Source organism: Crocuta crocuta, unplaced genomic scaffold, assembly GCF_008692635.1.
Source record: "Crocuta crocuta isolate KB4526 unplaced genomic scaffold, BGI_CrCroc_1.0 scaffold339, whole genome shotgun sequence".
In the NCBI taxonomy this organism is placed as follows: domain Eukaryota; kingdom Metazoa; phylum Chordata; class Mammalia; order Carnivora; family Hyaenidae; genus Crocuta; species Crocuta crocuta.
The window spans coordinates 486,196-499,654 of record NW_027530357.1 but is presented as its reverse complement, the minus strand read 5'-3'; the positions used below and the strand labels follow the sequence as shown (position 1 = coordinate 499,654).

The window sequence follows — 13,459 nt, the reverse complement described above, 5'->3', positions numbered from 1 at the left end:
GCCCCTGCCGGATTTGCATCTACTCACTCCTACCACGGCCACCTGCGGTGTTTGAAGCAGTCTGCAGATTACACTTGAGCATCAGACAAAGAATTACTGAGGTGATACGTGGGGGCCACTGAGGCAAGAAGACAGGCCTGGAAGTGGGTGCATGTGAGTGACATCATCCTTTTGGGGGCGGAGCCGAACCGTGTAGGCTGCTATTTGAGCTCCCGCCTCCCCCCTTGCCCACCGAATGCCCTCCACCCTACCAGTCAGGGCCCCCTGAGGATGTGAGACACATCCCGACCTCAGAGACTGCCAGAGCCAGGGCCCAGTCTCCTAGCTCTGGGCAGGGTTCCATCCTCCATTCTCTCTCCCGGCTGCCCCCAACCCCCAAAGTGTGGAAGGGGCAGCCCCCAGGCATGCCTTGTTTCTTTGCAGTTCTCCTCTGTGAAGGCGTTGTTCTGTGGTCTTTGGGCCTCCATTTTTTTCTTTTTTTTTTTTTTTAATGTTTGTTTATTTTTGAAAGAGAGAGGGAGACAGTGCAAGCAGGGGACGGGTAGAGAGAGAGGGAGACACAGAATCTGAAGCAGGCTCCAGGCTCTGAGCCGTCAGCACAGAGCCCAACGCGGGGCTCGAACTCACGAACCATGAGATCATGATCTGAGCCGAAGTCAGACGCTTAACCAACTGAGCCACCCAGGCGCCCCTGGCCTCCATTTTTTCTAATGCAAAGTTGACATCATTCCTGCCCTTCTTCTATATGTACAGTGTACATGTCCCTCTGCGCGCTTACAGGGTTTTTCTCTTTATTTTTGAGTTTTGGCAGTTTGTCTCTGCTGTGCCTAGGTATGGTTTTCTTTGTATTTGCTTGGAATTTGCTGCATTTCATAAATCTGTACCTTTTTTCCACCGAATTTGTGCCCTTTTTTGCCATTGTTTTTCCCCCAAATGTTATGCCCCTTTCTCTACTTGTTGGTGCACTTGGTACTGTTCCACAGCTCACTGAGGCTTCGTTCGCTCTTCTTCAGCCTCTTTCCTCCCTGTCCGTCAACTTAGGTAATTTCTGTTGACTTAACCTTCGAGTTCCCAGACTCCTCTCCATCTTCAGTTTATGTGCTTGTCCAGCCAGCTTTTCATTTTGGTTATTGTTGCTCTTGGTTGTATAATTTCTATTCGGTTCTTCATAGTTGCCGTTTATCTGCCGACACCGCCCTTTCATCCTCCACCAGGACTGAATAACTGTCTCCTTTGTGTCCCGGGCATATTTGTCATAGTTGTTGTGAAGGTCCTTGTGCTCATTTCAGTATCCAGGTCATTGTAGGATCCTTCGCCATGGCTCGCATTTTCATCTCTCTCTGTAATGTGTGTCTAGTCATTTTTTATTGCATATTAACTTGTAGTAGACACTTTGGATTCTGTTACAGTTCCCTAAAAAATGAATTCTATTCCGGTGTGTGGGTTAACTTGGCTGAGCTCAAAGCTAAACTGTCTTCCCCACATCGGGCAGCAGAATCCCGGCTGGGTGTTCTCAGGTTCTAAATCCTGCTTTTCGCTAGGCCCCTGGAGCTTCCCTGTGTGTCTGGGCGTGGGTGTGCACACGTCATGTGCATGCCTTGGAATCGGGCCGGGTCTAGACGTTGTTCCGGGGGCTCCTCCTCTCTGTGGCTGCTCTCTTCCTGGGGTTTCCCCCAGCCTCTGTACCAGCCCCGGACGCAGGCCTCTGATCCCGGCGTCCCGTAAGACTTGCCACTCAGCCCTGCGCTGCATAGACTGGGGAGCACCCCTGGCAACAAGTCAGCCAGTGGCAATCTCCCCGCAGAGCTCGGTTTCCCCAGCGCTGGCGGTAGCTCTCCAGTCTCTGTGCTTTGTTTTGATCCAGAACGTATATGTATTGTCTCAAGGACAGCTGGCCTAGCCAAGCTACTCTGCCATCACCAAAAGCACGAATTCTTACCCTATTTTATCATCTAGAGTTTTTTTTTTTTTTTGCAACTAATTATGTAACAGGCATATCTTTCTATCTTTCTGTATACTCACACATTCTTCTGCTCTACCGTTTTTCACGTAGTGTTCTATTCTGTGGACACGATATAATTTATTTGATCATTCCCTAGAAACTTCAACTATTCACATTGTGCTATGATGAACATCCTTGCAGTTTTGTTCAGGGTTATTTCCCGAGGATAGAACCCCTACGTTGCTGGGTCAGGCGTGTTCTGTAGTTATCTTACAAGCCGTGCTTCTGCATTACTGCACCCGTTAAGGTTGACAAGGTGGTCTGTCACAGAATTTGCCTCTGGGTAAGTACACTGGGTCCCATCATGTTAACGTGGGGCCCCTGAATATTAAACTGTTTCATGTGTCTTCCCGTCTGTAAAGCTCTGGCTTGAACCTACATCCTTTCTAGATTTTCTGCACTGTTTGTTTCAGAGTCCTGTTCGATTCGATACCTTCGATAGCCTTTCACTGAGTATCCCAGCTGCCACGTGGGTATGTATCGAGCGGTGGTTTATTTGGGGTCTATCTTGGAGACCTTTAAGTCTAAAAGGGCTTTGAGGTGTTTTGTGTAGCTGACGTGCTGTGCGTCACTCGGATGCGTGGTGAACCTGCCTTAGTTGTCACGTGTGGTACCGTGGCCCGATTTGGGGGGAGAAGAGAGCGGATGGTTTTTCTCTGGCTGCCGGAATTTTGGCTTTTTTGAATCTACACACACACATGCCTGTTAACCTCAAATTCAAAGATATTTAAAACAGTGTAGAAGTCCTTAAGTTTGTGCAGTGTTGCGTCCTCATAGCCTTGAATCCGCTCGTAGTGGCAATCCTAGGGTGCCCTGAGCCCCACGCTTGCTCGGGGAACATCCAGCAGTATCTGTGAAGCTTTATTGCCCATAAAAGCAAACATAAAGCTCTGGCTCTCTCTGCCATCTGTGAGTAGTTTCGGTGTAGCTCTCCTTTAAGTTGCAATTGTGAATTTTGTTTTCTGGTGCTGCAGGGGCACCCGCTGACCCTGGACCACTGCCTTCACCACTTTATCTCATCAGAATCAGTGCGGGATGTCGTATGTGACAACTGTACGCAGGTATGCCCCTCACCCCCACTGTCGCCCCCCAGGAACCCCGCCCCCCCCGCCGCCGGGGCCTGTGTGTCGTGATACAGCACCTCTCACAGCGAGCCCTTCTGACAATGCCCCGATGGTCTTTTCAGCCACAGCCACGTAACTTGGCTAGGAAATCGGTAGCCCATGGACCAGACCTCTTTCCCGGATGAGTTTTATTTCATCCACATGTTTACAGGAAAACTCTGCCCCCACAGATGCCCCCCTGTCCCCCCATGTCACGCCCTGCCGTACTGACGCCTACCTGCCCGACTCCCCTAAGCATTTGTGTTTCTTCCTCTGAAGAAGGGGAACCGCGTGGAGCAGAAGCTTTGAAGACACAGAACAGATGACATGCCCATGTCCAAGTTCTAGTGTCACTTCTTCACCTCTCTGGCCCCCTCTGTCATTGTCGCTTGACGACTGAGACAGTGAGAACAGCTCACGATTCCCCGGGCGGCTGAGCTCCTTCAGCAGGGTCCAGGTCGAGGGCCAGCCGAACGCAGCAGAACACCAGCCCCACCCGCGGCCCTCACAGATGTTGCATTTCAGAAATTCTGCAGAGGCAGGTCTCTTTCATTTCAGATCGAAGCCAAAGGGACGTCGAATGGGGAGAAGGTGGAACACCAGAGGACCACCTTCGTCAAGCAGCTGAAACTAGGGAAGGTGAGCCTGCGCCGCGCGCCTTGTCGGCCTAGCTCTCGGGGACTCGCCGGGTCCCGCCCCCGACACTCGGCCGCCTTCGGTCTGTCTCGCCCGCAGCTCCCTCAGTGTCTGTGCATCCACCTCCAGCGGCTGAGCTGGTCCAGCCACGGCACGCCCCTGAAGCGCCACGAGCACGTGCAGTTCAACGAGTTCCTGATGATGGACATCTACAAGTACCACCTCCTGGGCCACAGGCCCGGGCAGCACGGCCCTCAGCCCGGCGAGGGCGCGGGCCCCTCACTGGACCTGCAGGACGGGCCGGCCGCCCCCAGACCAGGTGCGTGCCCCAGGAGCTGACGCGCGGAACGCGTGGCACAGAGGAAAGGGATTGGGCATCACCGCCTTCTGGGGCCCTGACGCTGCGAGGTGAGCTCGTCCAGTGGCAGCTTAAATACCCGAGAACAGCAGCACTGGGGGTACGAGCGGGAAGATCCCTTTAACAGAGGTCAAACCCCTATAGTAAGGAGACGTGTGGTTTTAAAAACGGTACCATAGTTGAAAACATAGAAAAAAAACCTTAACATCGCCTTGTGGTCTTTTGACTGGGTGCTCGTTGGCTCTGAGCAGTACAGTCATCTCGTTTACACAGCAGACCTGGGGAGGCGGAGTCCTGGCTAGTGACCGCCTACTTCTTGGTTACCACATTCCTTCTTGATCTAGTTCACCTGCTGTCCTTACTGGACATGAATCCTGGAGTCAGGCCCCAGTGCAGCAGGTAGCTCTCATGACCATCAGCCCTGCTGAGGGGAAACTCAAGGCCCCAGGGGGGGACATGACCGGTCGGAGGGCAAGCATTAGTGCACTGGGAGAAAACCAGAAGGTAGTGATGGGCAGGTTTTCTTCTTTTTTATTTTGAAGAGACAGAATGCATGTGGGGGAGGGGCAGAGAGAGAGAATCAATCCCAAGTGGGCTCCACACTGTCAGCGCAGAGCTCATGTGGGGCTTGAACTCCTGAAACTGTGAGACCATGACCTGAGCAAAAATCAAGAGTTGGGGGCTTTGCCATCTGAGCCACCCAGGCGCCCCAGTGTTGGGCAGTTTCTAAAAGCTATCTCATCTAACACATGGGGCTCTTTAGAATAAAAAAGACGAGGAAAGCCCACAGGCTCTAAGGGCTCTGAGCCCAAACTGGCCCCCCACACTCGCTCCCAGGCAAGCCAGAGGACTGTCTTTCCCACCACCCGGGTACTCCTGACCCAGCGTCCCTTACTGCTTTTATTCTTTCTGGCACTCACAGTTGTGTGGGCCGACAGGACATCACTCACAGGGAGACTGTATCCCGCCTCTTATCAGTGGATCGGGAGATGAACGTCAGGAGCAGCCATAGTGGGAAGAGGGCTCAGTCTTAGCCGCAGTTTTAAATCAGGGACCACCTCACCCTGGATTCTTCCTTTCCCGGGGTAGCAGCGGGGTTTAGGTCTGCTAGTCGTGATAGCATGCTGGTTATGGTCACCAGTGGCCCATCTGGTACTTACAGGCCCCCAAAAATGACACTTGAAAGGAAGAGGGATGTTATCATCTCCTTCATTATTTTATCTGTGTCCATAAACACTTACTTATGCTGTTCCACTTGGTGTTCTGTAGAAGCTGTTAACTAAAGAAGAGAAAATGTTTAGATTGGTGGTTCTCACCAGGGAGTTTTGTCCCCCAGGTGACAAGTGCTGCCCCCAGGGCAGTGCTGGTGGCATTTCTGGTTGTCACAAATGGGAGAGAGGTGTTGCTGGCATCTGGTGGATCGAGGCCAGGGACGCCAAGAAACATCCTACTACACACAGGATGTCCCCCGCCACAGCCAAGCATTATCCAGCTCACGTGCCATGGGTGTCTAGGTCAAAAAAGCTTGGCTTGGTCGAAATGCCAGTAAATTAGCTACAGCTTAACTCCAGTGCGTCTTTAGCACACAGGGATCTTCTGGATTCACAGAGCTGTCAAAGTGAACAGCAGACCAGGAGCTAGACATGCTCTCTCTACCCGGGATTAAACAGTCAAGGACAAAAAGGACATTTTATCAATCAGTGGTCACACAAAATGAAATACTTGGCTTTTTTCTTTGTAGCATTGCTGGGGAGTTAAGCTCAAGGTAATCAAAGCCATGTTTTGTTTATCCACAGCCACTGTGACTTGTAATTGCCTTGGGCCTTTTTCTCTTGCAGTTTTGAATCAGCCAGGGGGCCCGAAAACACAAATTTTTATGAATGGCGCCTGCTCCCCATCTTTATTGCCTACCCTGCCAGCCCCAATGCCCTTCCCCCTCCCAGTTGTTCCTGACTACAGGTGAGCCACTCTGCAGGTCACAGTCTTCATCCGTTGTTGTTTCTCTTGGGTTCCAAAATCAGCTTAGCACAGAAATGAATGCCAATGTGGATGGACATTTTTTTCCATCTTAAGGTGTGATTTCACTGTTATGCAAAACGGAAATCACTTTAAAAATAAGAATTCTAAATGTAAAATGTAAATATATGTCTCGTGTGTATACACGTGCAAATGCGTGTATAGAGTATGAAGGAAATTTCAAATTTCTTGGGACACCACGTAGAGATCATCAGTTAAATCCCTAAGGCCTTCCTTCCACTCTGTAAAGGGGTGTGTGTGTGTGTGTGCGCGCGTGCGTGCAGGTGCGTGCACCACCCCCTGTACATGCACCCACGGAATGGGCATCTTACCATACCAGTATTGGTGTGTACTTTCATGTGTCGTATTCACGTGCACGTGTGCCATCGTGTCAGCCCCCCGTTACTGAATACCTAGGATTCTTTTACTTTTTGTTTTTGCCTGAAACCCTTCTTTTTGCTATTTGTAAACCACTGGCATTCGTTCCTACCATTCAGCTCCTCCACGTACCTCTTCCGGCTGATGGCAGTTGTCGTCCACCACGGAGACATGCACTCAGGACACTTCGTGACTTACCGGCGGTCCCCACCTTCGGCCAAGAACCCCCTCTCCACCAGCAACCAGTGGCTGTGGGCCTCTGATGACACCGTCCGCAAGGCGAGCCTGCAGGAGGTGCTGTCCTCCAGTGCCTACCTGCTGTTTTACGAGCGCGTCCTTTCTGAGATGCAGCACCAGGGCCGGGAGTACAGGTCGGAGGAGTGACCAGCCTGGCCCCGGAGCCAGAGCCACGGCACTGTCCACGCAGGCCAGGATCAAGGCAAGATCAGACCGTGTGCAGGTGGCCCCACCAGAGTCCTCAGCCTTCTGCTGTGTCCTGAGAGCAGGCTCCGCGCAGGAGCTGGTGGGCCCAGCTCCACCCAGATCAGGCTCCCTGGACGGTGCACGCCGATGGCGTCCCTGGGCCGGGACGGCATCCATTCTGTCTAGAATGTCTTTTTACTCACCTGCTAATTAAAAGCAAGCCAGCTCCGGAAGCCACCGTTTTTATATTCGGCCACGTTAGGCGTTCTCAGAGGGGAGTTAACTGTCTAATCCTCCGATGGCTTTCAGCCCAGATCTTTTATTTTTCATAAGCAGGCCCCTAACAATCGTTCACAAGAATTGGTGAAATTTTTAAAGGCAACAATTTAGAAGAAAAAGTGCCTTTCCCTTTCGATTGCTTTTGTAGCATGTCCATTTGGGAAAATACACATTGTCCACAAGCCCCGTAACCAACCTGTGAAGAGCTCTATTCCTTCCGAGTTTCTTGACGGAGAGCAACAGGACAGGTAGCAGACGCCTGAACAACACCCACCTTCTCTCTCCGTGGGTCTTTTCTAATCTTCGGATTCTTTGTATGTAGTAAAAGCGCACCTACCAGGCCTGTCCCTGGGAATTCTTCCCCCGCTCAGCTAATTGTGAGTGAGCTCCCTGGTCGCCCACAACTCCCTGCTTACCGGACCACCGAGATGCGATTACGGTACATCCTAAAACTGTGTGATTGCCGGCTTGAGGCAGCCTCCATGCCAGTACCTGCACTTTCTCTGCTCTGGACAGAGCTCCGCCGTGGATGGTTATTCCTAACTCTGTTAGGAGCCCATGCAGAGCTCCCCAGGTTTATAGGTGGAGCTGGGGCTGTGGAAAAGCACAGTCCTAGCCTTGATTTGAGAGCTGGGTTCAGAAGGAAGGGCACTGACCGTGGGGCTCAATTTCCTCTTTGAGCCTCAGTTTCCTCATTTGTAAAGCGAACGGTTAAGACTCAATGAACATCAAAACCCCAACCTTTTCCACAAAAAAAGAAACTTCAGTTTTTAAAAAACATATCATTACAATTGATCATCTGCTATTGTCATTTTATTGCAGGTCCATATTCTAAACTTATCAGTTTCTAGTAGCCCGATACAAAGACTGTATTGAGCATTCTCTTCCCTCTTTGGATAAGTGTCATGAATGCCACCCAGGACCACAGGAGGTTTGAGGACACGGTAGTATCTGTTTCAGCTAGGTTTTTTTATTTAAAAAAAAAAAAAAGATACCAAATTCAAAGGGATTCTTCAGAGTTAAGATTTGGAATCACAGTAGTCTGAAAGGTCCCCCAAGGTAAGGCTGAGGACCCCACTCCCCCCCTGGGTGGGGGGCAGGCTGGCAGACGCCTCTAGACAATGCCTGGGTGTCGGCTCGAAGCGTTAAGTGGCCCAGGTGATCACTATCCCGCCTGGCCCCGCACCCCCGAGGACTCAAAACTTGCTACCAATAGAATATACTGTGAAGGTTCTCCAGGCCATGGGTATCAGGGAGAGAGAGCAGCTCGAAGCATGAGGCCTTCACTGCTGACGCCCCTTCCTGACTGCCTGGCGGGCCCTGGCTTTGACGTTGAGCTGAGCCCTCCTGTTCTGCCTGAGTCTGGTGGAACAAATGCCCAGTTCTGTGACCTTACACGGCGTCACAAAGTCGTAGCTTTCAGTCACTGCTCTTCTGCCACTGCTTCCTCTTTGAAGTCTGCCACTAAAGAGACACACTGGGCACGAAAGGGGATGATCCTCTGAACAGTTAGCTGTCAGCAGACCTTCGGTCAGAGGCCAGGGTGTGAGCCAAGGTCGTAAATGTGAATGATCCCCGTGCAGAGTCTCTTCCTCGGACTCAGAACTGACTTCCTCATTCTGTAAACTGTTAGTAGCAGCCACATCATCTTATTTCTGGCTTTAAGTTATTTACAAAGTGGCTTCTCTTGGCAAAAACCGGAGGTTAAACTAGTAGTTTGTGCCATGATAACTGCTGATTTATGTATTTGCTAAAGGTACCTTTTGTATCTGCTGTGTATTATAGTAATAAAAGAATCTTTTGTTAGGAAAAAAAATCAACTGGTATTCTTTCATACTTGGCCAGTTTGAGAAAACCATCCTCTTAGGGAATTCTGCAGTGCTCTGCAGTGGGCCCTACTGACACTTGGATTTAACCTCTTCTGTTCCCTTTTTGGGAACGGGATGCCAGCTCCCTGCTGGAGTAGAGAGGGAAGGAGAAAATCAACCTACGAGCTACTGACCAAGTTTTTACTTTTTAGCAGGCAAGATTTTGCGAAATGTCAGATTGACCCGTGGAGCTAGAATCTTCTTTCGGACGGGGAGACTGTGATACCAGTGAGTGTTGGTCGGGTGGTTCATCATAAGCAAACTTCCGTGGGCCAGCTGAAGCCTGACCACGTCCACCTTCCGGGCAGGCTGCTTCCCCCGAGAATCCTTATGCCGGAAGAAGAAGTCTCTGCAGGCCCCAAAGGAGACAGAGGCTATGGGGCTCCCGGGAGCCAGTTCCCTTTCATCATCTCTGTGCTCACCGATGTGGTCACGGCCATCTTTGTACCTGCCATGAGAAAACAAGCACAATGTACAAAACGGCCCTCTCCCGGAATGTGCCAGAACCCTTGCTGTCCTACTGCCTGAAAGGCGCCCCGAGCGGCCCCTGCTCGTGGCTTTGCGGGGGCAGGAGGGCCTCCTCGGGGGGCACAGGCGGCTGTGCCTGAGACACCTCCATTTTACCTCATCCTGGGTGACTGCGTGCCTTAAAACGCACCTCACCAAAAGAAGCCACAAACACGCCTTCCACTCCTCCCAGTTCATGTATGTAAACCTGTGTTATAGACGACGGTGTCTCCCTACGCTCAGAATAAGTGCCCATCTCTGAGCTCCTGGTACCCCTCTCTCCCTCCCTGCTCCAGCCCCATCAGTGGGATTTCCGCTCCGTACACACTCCAGGCCGCCTCTGCTCTTCTTCCAGATGTCTGTGTGGCCCGTGCCCTCTCCAGTTAGTCTCCAGCTCCAACATCAGCACCTCGGTGAGCCCTCCGCTAACCATCTCCCCCTAAACTCAGGGTTCATAAGCAGGGCGATTCTGTCCTCCACCCAAAGGACACCCGGCTATGTCCAGAGACACCTCAATGGCTGTGACCGGGAAGGGGATGCCCCTGGATGGAAGCCAGGCATGTGGCTCACATCCTGTGATGCACAGGGCGGTCCCAAGAGGAATCATCTGGCCCAAAACCTCAGTGTCGCTGCTGAGAAACCCTGCCCTAAACCCAGAGCCCTTCCTCCTCATCATTCTTTAGCAAAATCAGCCTGCTTCATTTTCTTTCAGACGCTTAACTGCCTCTGAAATGATCTTGTTCAACCATCTGTTCATCAGACAATCCCCTCTCGCTTCCACAGCAGCATGGGCTCCTCGAAGACTGACCTGCTGCACTAAGGAATTGCACTAAGGTGCAAATGAGTAAAATATGGCGGAATCCTAAACTCCTGTCTTCAGAAGCAGCAGCAGATTTATACAATTCAGCCCAGCAGCCTAAATAAGAAAAAACAGGTAGGGTGTCACCTGTTGACGAGCACAAAGTTGAAGGTCTCTCCTGTCACCGCAGAAACGCGATCCCGGATGCGCTCCAGGACTGGGATCCAGGGCTTTGGGGACAGAGTAAGGCCCGAAAATGTGTAGGTCAGCCCCGCGCTGCCATACGTTGCCTGCTTCCGGGGTACAGGGTGCCACTTCCCAAACACCTGGACCCTGGCCAGCGCGCCTGTGTAGACAGAACATGGCAGCTCAGAAGGGCAGGCGGGGCCGGAGCCCCCATGCACCTGCCCCCTGAATGTTCAGGATTGAAAGGGAACTAAAACAGGAATTAACACTTCATCTCCTGACCAAGGACAAAACCCACTGGCTCTTGCCCAGTGTTCGTGGAAGAACAGCGATTGTCCTGCCCTTACAGAAACGGTCTGGTCCTTTTTTTTTTTTTTTAAATGCCATGACCTCATTGTCTTGCCTGCAGAAGGAACGTGCTAAGAGGCTGCAACGCAAGCAAGCGGGTCAGGCTACACGCTGGGGGGATTCTGCCAGCCGTGGAGACTGAGGGTGCGGAGCCCCCAAGAAGATGCAACTGATGGAGCAGACGCTGGAGGCTGGGGTCTCCCGTGGGCTTTTCTGTGCCCCCGGGCGCTCTGCCCTTTGCAGGGGTTCTCTGTGTGTGTTCCCCGGACCAACAGCATCAGCATCACCTGGAAACAGCCGCTAGACTGTGGGGGAGGGGCCCAGTGAGCCACATCCTCAGAAGCACAAGGTCCTCTAGGTGATGCTGAGGACCCCATGCGGGGGAACTACCTGATTATTTGCTGTGTCTCCTGCTAGACCAGCCACATCTTAGAATCTCCTGGAAGCTTTCTAGAAACACTGAGGCCCAGGCTGCACCCCCTGCTACTCAGATTCAACTGGTCCCGGGCAGAACGCAGCATCTTTTCCTTATTTTTAACCTTCCCACATGATTCTAACCAGTGGCCAGGTGGCAAATCCCTCTCTGGATCTGCCAGCTGCCTGGGCAGGCAAACTCGTCTCCAGTTTGTATCCTGTGCCCCCAGTAAGGCGCTCGGCCCAGAGAATAGGTGTTGAATCCGTTAATGAAGTCGCCTGTAATTAATGGCTCCTGAGTCCGTATCTCTCCGAACACAGACCACTTGTTTTATCAAACAAGGCTTCAACACACACGCACACACGGTCCCCGGCTCACCTGTAAAATACTCCACTTCCCGCTCCAGCTCCTGGAAAATCTTGTCTGCTTCGGCTTTGCCAAACAGGACGGTGTAATCACAGCTCAGACCCTCGGCTCGGATGTGCTGCCAGCCGGGGCCGGCCGGGTGGCCTGCGTTCCCCGGGGCCTCTGCCCTCAGCCTTTTCCTGCCACTCTCCTGGTCTCCTTGCAGACCTGCTGGACCTTCTCCACCCGCCTCTCGCTCCCTCTTTCCCAGAGGGTCTCCTAAAGCCCCCTTCACCAGGAATCTGTCCATCCTGCCTCCACAAAGCAAAGACCTGGCCGCAGACACAGGGCGGAGAGAGAGTCGCCGAGGCTCCAACCCAGATCCAAAAATCGGCTTGGTGGCTAAGGGGTCCCACCGCATTCCTCCGCGGTGTTTTCAAGTTCCACTTTTAACACCATGTCCTAGAACGTAAGTAGAGATGTTGAAGTTGGAAGGGTCCCTCGGACGTCCTGGGTCTCCCACACCTGGCAATGCATCACAATCGGCTGGCCACCTTGCAAAACCCCGAACGCCTGCGTTCCACCCCCAAGCACCTGACCTTTAAAGAAAGCCCACGCTGAGCCGCCCAGAGGGGAGAAGGGGTTTGCCCAAAGTCTCTCAGAAAAGCAGATTCCCTGTCTCCTTTTCACCCACTAGGGACCAGCCCTCCCACGCCAGTGCCCCCTTAGGTAAGTACAGTGATCCTCAAATGGCTAGGATTCAGAACCTGAGGCTCAAACAGTTCGACGCGGTCACCCGCACGCCCAACTCCAATAGAAAAAAAGAACTGCGGCCCGTGCGTGGGGCGAGGGGGAGGCGGGGGCTGTCTGAGAAACTCCGGGCAGCACCCGCGCCGCCCGGAGCGCCGCAAACACCGGAGGCAGGGCTGTCGGGAAGGGGACGACTCCGCGGCCGCAGCACGGCTTCCGGGCGGATTCCGGAGCCAGCTGGGAAATGCAGGCACCTAGCGAAAGAGCCTGGCGGGCGGCCTCCTGGCGCCACCTGTCGGCCTTCCGGGCGCGCTGCACGCACTGCCGGGTTTCAGCCTGGATGGCCGGACTGGGAGCCTCTGTGGTTTGGGACCAGCTGCTGTCAGGTGTCGCTTCTCCCCAGGGAGCCACTGGGCGTCCAGACAGGGTTGGGCCACCAGGTGGGAGCACGATTCTATGTCTTCTCTGTCTCCACCACCCTAACTGTGTGGCTCCTGCAGGCTGCTTAAACTCTCTGGGCTTGAACTGCATCATCTACACAGTAAGGGCTAGAAAACCTATGCCCTGACAGCACCACAGAGATTAGATGAGATGTGTGAGAAATGCTTCTGTGCTCCAAGCAAATGTGAGGCTCCCTTAGTGCTCCTGATTTTAGTTCACTCTGTTTCCCCCAGTGTAATGAACGCTCTGAGATTGGGGGCCTCTTTTTGAATCTTTGTAGCGCCCAGTTCTGCAGATTTAGACAAAAGCACACGGTTATGTGACCACCCCCGCAATGAAGCTCCAGAAGGGCTGTCACCCCCCAGAGTTCCCCCTTCCCCCAAGCCTCTTAGCCAGCAGCTCTCTTTCCTCCCTGAGCTCCCCACAACCACTGACGTGTTTCCTGTCCCCGCAGTTTTGTCTTTTCCAGAATTTCTATACAATATATAGCCTTTTGTGTCTGGCCTTCCGTTTAGTTTAAAAGCTTTCAAGATGGACCCCTTGTTTGTTTCAGTTGTTTGTTCCTTTTACTGTGAGGTAGCATTCTGTTGTATGGATGCACCATG

General features: G+C 52.5%; 2 protein-coding genes across 5 annotated transcripts in view; one reads left to right on the top strand and one right to left on the bottom strand.

Moving 5' to 3' along the window:
• USP30 (ubiquitin specific peptidase 30) overlaps nt 1-8,007 on the top strand; it is a 22,825-nt gene extending 14,818 nt beyond the window's left edge. For 2 of the 3 annotated variants that reach the window (XM_077765959.1, XM_077765958.1), the window contains exons 7-12: nt 2,416-2,475; nt 2,977-3,063; nt 3,664-3,744; nt 3,841-4,060; nt 5,938-6,058; nt 6,613-8,007. In XM_077765959.1, coding sequence (XP_077622085.1) covers nt 2,416-2,475; nt 2,977-3,063; nt 3,664-3,744; nt 3,841-4,060; nt 5,938-6,058; nt 6,613-6,877 — 834 coding nt within the window. In that variant the 3' untranslated portion in view covers nt 6,878-8,007. The remainder of the gene's footprint in view (nt 1-2,415; nt 2,476-2,976; nt 3,064-3,663; nt 3,745-3,840; nt 4,061-5,937; nt 6,059-6,612) is intronic. The other variant, XM_077765960.1, reaches the window with a different exon arrangement.
• ALKBH2 (alkB homolog 2, alpha-ketoglutarate dependent dioxygenase) overlaps nt 7,991-13,459 on the bottom strand; it is a 6,576-nt gene continuing 1,107 nt past the window's right edge. The window contains exons 1-4 of one of the 2 annotated variants that reach the window (XM_077765961.1): nt 12,431-12,589; nt 11,697-12,125; nt 10,517-10,715; nt 7,991-9,511 (exon numbers count right to left, since the gene is read on the bottom strand). In XM_077765961.1, coding sequence (XP_077622087.1) covers nt 9,205-9,511; nt 10,517-10,715; nt 11,697-12,084 — 894 coding nt within the window. In that variant the 5' untranslated portion in view covers nt 12,085-12,125; nt 12,431-12,589 and the 3' untranslated portion in view covers nt 7,991-9,204. Of the gene's footprint in view, nt 9,512-10,516; nt 10,716-11,696; nt 12,126-12,430; nt 12,590-13,459 lie in introns of those variants that run through there. The other variant, XM_077765962.1, reaches the window with a different exon arrangement.